The sequence below is a fragment of the Gasterosteus aculeatus genome, chromosome 8 (genome assembly GCF_964276395.1).
Source record: "Gasterosteus aculeatus chromosome 8, fGasAcu3.hap1.1, whole genome shotgun sequence".
In the NCBI taxonomy this organism is placed as follows: Eukaryota; Metazoa; Chordata; class Actinopteri; order Perciformes; family Gasterosteidae; genus Gasterosteus; species Gasterosteus aculeatus.
Genome location: NC_135695.1, coordinates 14,891,820 through 14,903,104, shown reverse-complemented (window position 1 = coordinate 14,903,104; position 11,285 = coordinate 14,891,820). Strand labels below are relative to the sequence as shown.

At 41.8% G+C, this 11,285-nt stretch overlaps 1 protein-coding gene across 1 annotated transcript; it reads right to left on the bottom strand.

Annotated features, from left to right (window-relative positions):
• Window positions 1-2,546: 2,546 nt before the first annotated feature.
• Window positions 2,547-10,769, bottom strand: cth (cystathionase (cystathionine gamma-lyase)). Its single transcript, XM_040184856.2, has 12 exons — window positions 10,486-10,769; window positions 8,890-8,971; window positions 8,653-8,748; window positions 8,333-8,442; window positions 7,961-8,095; window positions 7,808-7,865; window positions 7,547-7,624; window positions 7,266-7,418; window positions 6,921-7,042; window positions 6,531-6,583; window positions 5,187-5,325; window positions 2,547-3,652 (listed from the first exon to the last, which is right to left on the bottom strand). Exons 1-12 carry the CDS (start codon window positions 10,669-10,671, stop codon window positions 3,635-3,637), a joined length of 1,230 nt encoding a protein of 409 aa, XP_040040790.2. The 5' UTR covers window positions 10,672-10,769; the 3' UTR covers window positions 2,547-3,634.
• Between the last annotated feature and the right edge of the window lie 516 nt (window positions 10,770-11,285).

Genomic DNA, 11,285 nt, shown 5'->3' with positions numbered 1-11,285 from the left:
ATCCTCTCATGGTCTGGTTAAATAAGAAGGAACAAGGTAATCTTGTTATGTTCAATGCTGAATAAACATAAGCATAAAACATGAACACAGTGAAAAACAGACCATCAAGAAAAACCCAAAAGTGCTGTTCCTAAGCCTACTTTAGAATAGAATAAAGGCTGTATTAGAGTGGCAAGCGTTGAAGCACAAAGAATAATGATTGGTAAAGCAAAATGCTAAGGTACATCGGGAACCCTCAGTATTATTATCAATGAATGGGAAATATAAAGAAGCATTTGTAACCCTTTTTACCGTGCACGCTGGCAGTGCTGAATGTGTACAATCAATGTGTACAATCAACCTCAGAAACTATTTTAAAATTGAAAACATGAAATTCAAGTGCTTTGCTTGAATGCCATGCAGTGCTTTTTATTCTCCTTTTATGACAAACAGCTAAAGCTCATTCGAGAATTATAAACCAACAGTCCAACAGTTATTGATATTCGCTAACTGCACCTTTTTAGAGACACTCAGAGTTTTCCTCCGATTCAACAGAACATTAATTGTGTCTTTGCCTCAGTTTGACTCTTACTGTTAGTGGGGCCGAATGGGATGTTTTTATTTTTATGATTTTCATAATGAATTTCCTACAGAAAGAAGACAAGCACTTCTGTGAGACCAATGAAACAGCAGATAGAGACGGAGAGAAAACCTAATCTGCTCTGTATGTTCTCTCGACAACTCGACACACCTCGGAGTATAAATAATTGACACAAAACCTCCTTTCGACAGTGTCCGGGGCAGCGGAAATATTCCCGCCAGTTCAATCTGTTGAAAAATTCATCTCGTCCGTGTTAACATGGACAACTTGTTTCCTTACTGGAAATGTGCTTCTTTCTGCTGGATGATTTGATGGACTTGTGTTGGACCTTGTTGTCTCTATGAGGAGGCTGAGCAAACACATAGAGTATTAATGACATCTGGGAGCATTTATTTGGACGTGCAAATGAACAGATTTTAGCCCCAAGTAAGGAACATGCATATGTAATGACGTATGTAATGACTTTTAGTTGACATGGTGAGAAGTGCAAAAGGTCTCCAATCCATATAGAATAGCGGTCAGACGCATGTGCGTCGCTGCTCAGAACATATTGTCGACTTGCAGCAGAAAACACAGTCTGTTGGTTTTCTTATGCATATGGTGCCTTCAGGTGGGTTAGTTTACTGTGTTCATGGCACGAGTCCAGTGGAACAATCTTTTTATGACGTGTTAAGGGCAATTCTTCTGTTCACGTCATACACTGATGTTCTAAAATGCGAGAGGAGGCGGAAATTAAACAAGGCAACTTTCCCTGAGTTGCCGCTGCTTTTGAATGCAAATTCATCTCATGGCAAGTATTAATGAACTCATACACTATACAGACATAGTCCTCCAAGTGCGTACGTAAGCACAATTTCATTGCCCTTGAGGGTCCGCCTCCCCCCAGCATGCTCCATGAGCTTCAACATTGAAAGCTACGGGGATCAATACCTACTGGAGCAAGGATAGAAAGTGAAAGGTTGTCAGCCCTCTTCTGATGATAGTCAATCTGTCTGGCATTTTAACCTAATTTTATTTTTGATGAAATGGGGTGTTTTTCAAACATTAAAGCGTTTATTTTCAGTGTTGTTGGGTACATTTGATTATATTTTTTGTTCTGCTGGCGCTTAATGGTTTTTCCCTTTCCGGTCTTAACATCATTATTTTTAATGGCAGCAGTATTTCAGCAGACATCTACTGACTGAGTCATACAATACTACAGGAAAACATCCAAAATTTGAAAAAATTGCATTTGCAACTTTCCTCAATTTGCTCACTTCTCTTTATGTTCACTCATATGATCAAAACGTCCAGCTGTTCTTTTCTCAGAACAGCAGCAAAATTGACCAATACTAATTATGATTTCTCACTTTTGAGAAAAGAGCTGATTATGTAAGTATTTCTTTTCACCGTATACTGTTAGGACTTCAGTAAGGCCTTAATTGATTCAGAGATAAAAATAGATATACTCATGAAGCGTTTTCAGCACAAACCTTTGTGTGCACTCAGTGGCTTCTCTATATGCAATCGCACCACCACTCGCACACTGGCCTAGTCGGGAGACCAGGGAGTTTGGTATATTGGTTAGAAGCTTTTTGTAGCTTTGTTTTGACTAAGACTACTATTTAGACTACGTTTCCCCTAAATCTAGTTTGACTGGTTTCGTGGTTACTAAATTGACACATTAGCCAGAGGCATATATTACATTTGGGAGGTTGCCTGGTTTATATAAAATGTTAATGGCTGACATAGACGATCCCGGGAGGTGTAAAATCCATTACATGGTCATAGGTAACAAGGGATGCAGTTTTCAGTGGAGCCCCCCCAAAAAAAAGTTATTGATGATTTTGTCATTAGGACGACAACTAGCTCATTAATCCATCAGCCCAAACTGGGATGTGGCTTATCGACTTGCTACGGTTACGGATTACGCTGCTTGTGTGTTTCTAAAGAGGGATGGATGACAGGAAGCGAGAGACACAGAGACTTCTACTGCAAACTCATTTTAATGGATTCCTCAGTTGCATAAATGACAATTGATCGCAAGTGATTTGTCCCAAATGGAGCGTATTCTTGGGGAGGGATGAGACTATGGGGGAGAGCAGAAGGGGGGAGAGCCTCAGTGAAACGTTTACTCTGCACCTTTTTTTAATCACAAGATCTGACCTGGGGGAAATTTAGCTTTTTCCATCCACCCAAACGCATCATTGGAAACATTTAGGAGAAATACTCCTATAACAGCCTTTAGTTGGTATATATATATATATATATAGAGTAAACATTATTATTGCTCTGAAAAAGACACATGTTTACTAAATACTCACTAATTTATTGGCAAATGTCCTGATTAGTCTCAAACTTGAGGAACAAGATTCTTCTCCTCAGGACCAAACCCATACATGAGAATAATATAAGTCAATATTATGTAAGCAAAAACAAAATATTTCTAGTCAGTATCTTTGAAAGGAGATCTTGTTTGTTAATAAAATGATTTATGGATTATGGATCTGAAAACAGAAGTTGACAGAAGAGACCCATTTGTGACCTTTGACAGTAGACGGCAACATTAGCGTCGCCTGTTTGAGACGGAGACCCTGATGGGATCATCAACACGTTTGTTCGCAGAGGAAACTATGTCAGCTATAATTAAAACATTCTAAATACAGATTACAGCTACAGTTGTACTCAGAGCAGTGATATTGGGAGAATGTTCTAGAGTAAACAAGTGTCATGGCAGGATTATATAACTCAAGATAATTAAATGATTTGTCTTTATTGAAGAGTAAACACCCCATTAACATCCCCTTAATATAGTAAACCCATTTGTAATTAGATTACAAATAATGTTATAATAAAATAGCCATCAAAACAATTCTAATTTAGAAATTGTACAAATTATCCACAGGGAGCAGGATTTGTATTTGGCAAGGGAAAAGTTGTTCGCTGAAAGTTTGATCTCCATCTTTAGAGTGCTGAAAATGGGTACAAAGTGTTGATAGTTGAGGATTTGAGACGTCCGGTAGCTCCGGTCTTCGTACCGACTCAGTCCTCCGCCCCGAGCATGCCCCGTTCATCTCACTTTGTCTTTGGGTGCTATTAAAAGACAACAGGAAAGCAAAAAAAATAATGTTCACTCAACATCTAGCAGACAGTAAAATCCACTCTCCTGCATACGCTGAGGCAAGATGCCTGAGGTGTGAAATCAACAGCTAGTCAACAACAGGTTAACACAGGGGCCTCTGCTACAGAGAAATTTGATCAATAAAACACCACAGACAAAGAATAGTACAGCTACGTACATTTGGTACATGAGCCACTGGAGAGTTTGAAATGATTACAAACAGACACGTCAGTGATTCAAAACCAACCCGAAGAAGAGGACTCTCGTCTATAAATTTAGACCACCTGCCCCAATCTGACCCGCCGTCCATTCCAATGAAATGCTTCACCCATCAGCGGTGCCTTTTTTCCCCCAGACCACAAAGTCATTATAGATATTTGTCTCCATTTAATTTCCATTTGCAGCAGATGGGCAGGAGAGAGATTCAGAGACATTATCTGATTCCTGAGGAGTGGAGGCGCAGCCCGCCATTCAAGAACCCGCTGCATGAGTTGGCAAAAAAAAAAAAAGGTGTTCCAGGAAACTCAAATACCCTGCTGATGGTAATGCAGTTGATAGGTGGAATTAGGGATGAATCCTTCCCCAGCAGGATTGTCATAAACTCAGAAAAAGTCTTTATATGCGAAATGAATTTCGAAACCACGATTCTGTTATTGAGTATCTATTATATTTTTTTTAATAAAAAAAAAAAAAAAAAAAAAAAAAGTTAAGTGGTATTTGCTGAGCAATGTGGAGATGGAAGAAAATGCCCGGGGGACCCCAGACAGCTGCACAGACACAGAGACCTCACAGCGCATGAGGGATTCTGAGTGGATGCTGTGGTGGATCCACCACAGCACTTAATAAAGTTTGCAGTGTGCAACCCCTGCATACTTAACTCAATCTTGGTCTGCTACTCTTCCTGGCCTGGCTCTCCCTAAATGGTTCCCAGGACAATTGCTACTACTTCTTCAGGCGGGATTAGTCCATATTTTGACAGCCATGCGTTATTCTGCACTTTACATCTTGAATGTTTAGTTTGGCGTGTGCCTTGAAAGTAAACAACTATTTTGTCAAGTTTAATTTAAACATTAACAGTGCAACTTGCTGAAAAACATCTATATTCTAGAAGTAACCTCCAAGCAGCAGCATTTCTCAACACCAGACTGAGCCACGTCAAAATACTTATAGTACAACATCAATAAGTTAATATAAAGTGATTATTTATACATGTCCTACTCCTATTTGGTGGATACATTTGGTTTAAGAAGGAAGTCTGATTGTTACATAAACACCCCCCACTCACCCGCCTCCCTCCTCCCTCCAAGGGAACTGGAGCCAAATCTCTAAAAGATTTTTGAAAAACGAATGAATGAGCGGTGTATCCCAATCACTTATGAGAGCGAGATTAAAGTAATTCCAGTTCCCCATGAACTTGGTGTCATAATTTAAACTGTCAATTAGTAAAAGAAACCACATTGGTTTGATGGACGTTACGCAGCTCCTCCAGCTTTGGATGTTACTCACAGCAGCAGCCAGTGCTTGATTCAGATCTTCAATGATGTCTTCCTCGTCCTCCAGACCCACAGAGAGTCGGATGAGTGTGTCACTGATCCCCAGCACAGTCCGCTCTTTTTCCGGCACCGACGCGTGGGTCATAATCGCCCTAAATTACAATAGAAGACAATGCCACTTACATGAGTCATGGACACAGACGCGCCGCTGTTTTAACAGAGATCCGAGCAGACGATGGAAATAGTGTCTTAATTATAGTTAGTCTGCGAGTCGCACAGGGATGTTTTATGCTTGGTGTGTGCTGCCCCCTTGTGGAGCTACTCTGTCATTACATCTTAGGGTCAATCACTGTTGCTAAATGTTATATCTTTAGGTAACAGTAGGGAGGCTGAAGGCCCAGATCAGGGACCAACAGTTTTCCTGAAATGCTCAGAGGATCTTACCCCTATTTGACATGATCATTTTGAATGGACTCCTTATTGGAGGTTGCAGGTAGTTAAACTTATAAAAAAGTAACTTGCTTATGAATAGTGTTCTTAAAAATCCTCTACAATCACACTGGGGCTTCCCAGAATCTGTACTCTTCCCGCCGCTGACCCACCAAAATACCCGTTTCCCAACTCGCAGTCTGACATGTTTAAACTTGCTGTGTTTTTGTTGTCTGTTTTCTTTCAAACAACAAGGAGTTAATAGTTATCAGAGCCAAGGAATTAGGAGGAGTGCACTTTCCCAGAAGCTGTGGGAATCACCTGAACTTGGTCAAGGTCATTTGTCTGGAACAACAGCACAACACAGACGGAGATCACCAGACAGCTGTGCGTACTACGATCAGAATAATTGGATGTGATCTCCTGTTGCTACACAAAATCAGTAAGGCCACATTACAATGGCAGGTTGAGTTGAAGTTGAAGTTTGATAAGACTCATCACACCCAGCTAACAAACTTATTCATTCCCTTCCTTCTCACAAAAGACTGAAAACCAGTAACAGCAGGACATTTGGGTTTCACAACAGCAATTATCCTGAAGCGGTCAACCGCCTACAAAACCATGATCAGCACCGCAGGGCGCTAGGCAGGTTAGATTGCACAACGGTTTAATGTACCTGCAGCACTTCCTCTAGTGGGGGGTTTGAAGTTGCGCCCAATTTCCTTTTAGGTGCTAGTGTTTTACTCATAGTGTTGAATTCCCTTTGATCCATTTGTTTTTATGTGTGTTTTATAGGTTTGGATTTGATCTGAATTGTACTTTAACCAGTGAGACGGACCAAGTTTAAAATGTCGGTCTTTCTCCGTCTACACATTCTCTAAAAATAATACGGAAGTAGTAAAGATTAGATATCTGCATGGATACTTACGGATGTTCTGCTAAACTTTCGTAGCCACCAAGACTCTCAGCTATAGCGAACAACTGAAATAAAGAGACAGAACATAAAATAAACAAGTTGTAAAACTCATCTGTCACAATGGCGATCTAGTCATCTTGTGACAACATGAGCTGAAACTTCATTAAATTGAATTATCTTAAAAAACAGCTTCATGCGGTTCGAAATCACTAAGAAATCACGTTATTGAGGAAAGTCTACGAGGAGACGAAATTGAAAGATTTTGGATGCAGACAAAAACCTTCTTTGAATGGAGTTCAGGTTTATGTCAGTTCGAACGTCTGTAGCACATTCTGATGTTTATGTCAGTTTGAACAGAAACCGATGTTTAAAGATCAAAACTGAAATTCACAACTAGATTACTTTGAGGTTACTGAGGAAGGCGCTGGCGTGCTCAAGTTTCCCCTTAATGTAGAAGGTGATCATCCCCGGACATCCAGTGCATTGTTTCTTCATCACTTCATGCTGGGGGTGAGAGGCCAGGCCTGTGTTGAAAGACAAAACAGTAAAGTGGGGCATCCGAGGACCTTTGTTAACATTTCTTATGGTTTAATGCGTATAATGCGATGGTTGAAATGAAGAAGAAAAAACGGGTTTGCGCGTATAGATAAAACGTTGCATGATTTGGCCGAGTGAAACAGACATGCTATAACAATATGCTGGTGCATATCAAAACTTGTTTGCTGCATTCCAGTGCAGAGAGATCACCTGGGAAAACGACCCGCTCCACCCTGGGATCTGCCTCCAGAAACTTTGCGGCAGCCATGGCGTTCTTGAAATGGCGCTCCATCCGCAGGTGTAGCGTCTTCAGTCCTCGGTTGCACAGGAAGCAGTCGAAGGGAGACGGTACGCAGCCGAGAGCTGGACCAGGACAGGGTCACATGGGGGGGGGGGGGGGGGGGGTAACTTGCTAACTCAGATTTGAATAAAACACCCATCGCGAAAATTGACATTACATCACAATGTAACACGTTGTCATTCCCACTCACCATTTTGCAGAAACTTCAGTCGCTCATACAGATCATCCCGGTTCATTGAGGCCAGACCCATTACCACGTCACTGTGCCCTGACAAATCAAACCAATGCAGGAAAGATTGATCTTTAATACAGTCCGAATGTCAAAGTCATTTGGAGTAGAATGTGCGTCGAGTGGAGTCATTTTTCGAGCTATAAAGAAAATATTGCAGGTTCTGATTGGAATTATAGGATTGACATCATAGTAAAATGGGAAAAATGTACATAGACCTACCGTTCATGTATTTGGTCGCTGAATACATGCAGATATCAGCACCCAAAGCCAAAGGCCGCTAAGAGTGCACGAGACAAACACACAAGTTAATCAATTACTTCTGTCCTGGAAACGGATTCTTTTTAAAAAGCAGTGCAAAACTGTCACCCTCACCTGGAAGTAGGCAGACATGAAGGTGTTGTCCACAACCACCACTATGTCTTTGTTGTATTCATGGACCAACTCAGAACAGGCCTTTATGTCGACAACCTTCATCGTGGGGTTGGTGGGTGTCTCAATCCACACCAGCTACACAAAGAAACAACGTGTCAGCAAACAAATAGCAGGGAGCGGCAACAACGTGGCCAAAATGTGTCACCTCGGAGCCGAGAGACAGCTCACCTGCAGAGTCAAAGACACGCACTAAATGCTGATTCACAGTGACTGCTTCAACTTACGATACAACCAATGAGATCCAAACAGCGTATTGTGTTTGGGTGTGACAAGACAAGACAAAGACGTTGCCACACGAGTAACCAGACTTACTTTGGTGTTGGCCTTCAGCGCCGCCTTGAGCAGCTCTTTCTTTGTAAAGTCAGCGAAAGACACCTCAAGACCACCTTCAGTTGCAATTCTTTGGAAGTAGCGGTTTGTGCCTGGTGCAATTGAGAAACTGAAACTAGGTCAAAATTTCCACGGTTACCCGATTTAAAAAACAAACTAAAGCTACATGCTTTCACGTTCACAGCAAGAAGCTTTTGGTCCAAGTGGGGAAACTGTCAGGTTTTTAATTGCACGTGTAAACAGTCGCAAGCGTTGCATCATTATTTTTTCTACACAGTCATTGTGTAAACAGCGTGTCCCACCTCCGTACACGTCATCCATGCAGACGATTCCGTCACCCGACTTGAGCAAGTGAGTGATGGTTACTGTGGCCGCCAGCCCAGACGCCACCGCAATGCCTGCAGGGGGGGAGTGGGGGGTGGGGGGGGATCCTGGTTATGCATCATCTCAATACAGGAATGAATGTAAAGTAATTTCTCTTTGTGGGAAATATGCCTGTCGCGATTATGTGAGCGTCACTTATAAATTGTCATACTTACAATACTTTGCCCCATCCAAAGCAGCCACGGCCATCTCAAGGCAGTTTCTTGTGGGGTTTCCACTGCGGCTGTATTCATACCCCTGTAATTAAAGCAGAATTAGAAGAGCTGTAATAAGATACTGTGTTTTAAAACACAACATCCATACCGGTCACATGAAGACCCCGCCTTTGTTTCTTTGTTTAAAACGTCTTGGTGTATGAATGCACAAAACTCTTAAGTAATTAGAGCTTGAGCACTTTTTTTTTTTCCCTGAAATTCCCGAAGGTTACCGGGATCATTGCGGTCCTCTTGGAGGGCATTGAAAAGCTTTGGGACATTGTTCCTCAGACAGCAACTCAACCATTATGTGAAATTGTTTTTACTTTACAAACACTTTTGAGGACTTTGTGATGTACGAAAATCCACAAAAACGATACAATGGTGTTCAAAGTTTGAAATGGGTGAGGTGTGCCAAGACGGCTCAATTAATTTAGCGTTTAAACGCCATGTTGACGCCCTTGGTATACTCAAAAATGACCACAGATCTCAAAACCTGTGTTTTACGCCAGCTCAGCTGAGCTGAGCTCCTCTTAGAGGGTTTATCAGATCTCTTTCATTTGTGGTTTGCATATTGCTTTTGTAACTTCGCCCCCCTTCCCTACAATCCACCTGGGGGCGAACAATACACACCTGAAGAACATCTGCATGCCCATGTTGAGAAATAGTCATAGGACAACCTACTGACTACGGGAAGTCATGGAAGGGTGTCACAGGATGGGGTGAAGATCTACCATGACGGTTAATACTGGTGTAATGGGATACACGGCAATATGACGTTTAATACATTGGTGTGGGTTGAGTCATTTGAGGATGAAAGGGCCCCTTTATGCGCTGCTTGCAGCTTAAATGCTCTCTGCATTTGATTGTGACAGCAAAATAGAGTCCAGACTTGTAATGGTAAAACTATTGAAGGCTAACCCATACGAAACCATAATAATTGACAGAAACAAATGGCAGGTCCAAAAGTTAACCTTGGCATTAAAATGCCAAATAGGAGGCAATGGAGAGTCCTTTTTCCAACAAGAGAGGAAAAGTCTCTTTTCCCTTAGACTCCCTTTCGACTGGGGAAGCAGAAGAACACCAGACATGTTGAAAAGTTAAAACGGTGTATGACCGGGGTTGGGCAAAAAAACAATGTTTTGTTGTGTGTAGAATTGCAATTCATACTAATTTTCATACAAAATTTCTGTTTAGTATACAACTCATTATATCCCCAATCTCGCTGTACTTCTATATAATTGCCATGTTGCTGAGATTATTTATTTAGTATGAAGGTAGATTTGTGTCTTTATTATTATTTTCGAGACCAAAGCTTTGTCTCGAACAATAGTTTCATAAGCAAAAATAAATCATTTATTCTGATTTTTACTCACACTTTTTTTTTTAATTTCTTTATGCAAGACATTTGCTCTCGAATCGTGTTTTTTTTTTGTTTGCATAATAAAAGACATAAATCTACCGTCATAATTTAGGGCACCTCCTTGTGCGATTCAACCCCCCGTGCGCCAGCTCCTTATTTAGGCAACCAAGGCGTTCGGCATACGGGCTACTTACGGCGTGGTTTCCTGGTGCGAGCTGCTTAAACGTGGTGGACAGAGAAATCGGCGGCACCACAGCCATTGATTTCCATTGCTCCGGTTCCTGCCCGACGTGAATGGCCTCTGTGGCGAACGATTTATACGCCGTACTGAAGCCGGCGAACAAATCGCTGTGCTCGTCTTGTTTGCGCTTGTGATCCATGGTTATGCGCTCGCACCAGCGTGTGATAACGGGAAACTGGAGGGAGGGGGGGGTGAGAGCGCGTCTACACGGTGTGGAGGGGGAGAGGAAGCGGTTTTTATCTTGTCCTGCGCTCTACGCTTCGCTGCGAGCCAATCAGGGCCCATCAACACGAGAATGAAGGTTCTGATTGGTGGGTCGGCAGGGGCGTCATGGACACGTGACCCTTGTGAGCGCTCGGGCTGCGCGGTAGTGATGCAATAGCGTTTCACGTTGACATTTTCGACATTTTACCTCTCGTTTTATTACAATTTTACTTTATGAACCGAGTTCTAGCGGGCGCTTATTGGAAATGCCACAGAGAACTATCTCAAACGGAACTAGGATGACTTCAAGCTAAAAAATAATGAGCACAACTTGAATGTCTATTTAATTACTGAATACCATAATATGGATATTTTCCCAACCACCACGAACGGTTTTTGTTATGAAAGTACACATTGAATTCCTTGGTGAATAGTTGTTCCTTGTGGTGTACTGTACACGACACAGACGTTTGGCTGTAACTCCAATCTTGAGCAATAGAGGGAGGAAGTGCTCTGTTGACTCATTGGTATTTCTTGAGGCTTTCTTTT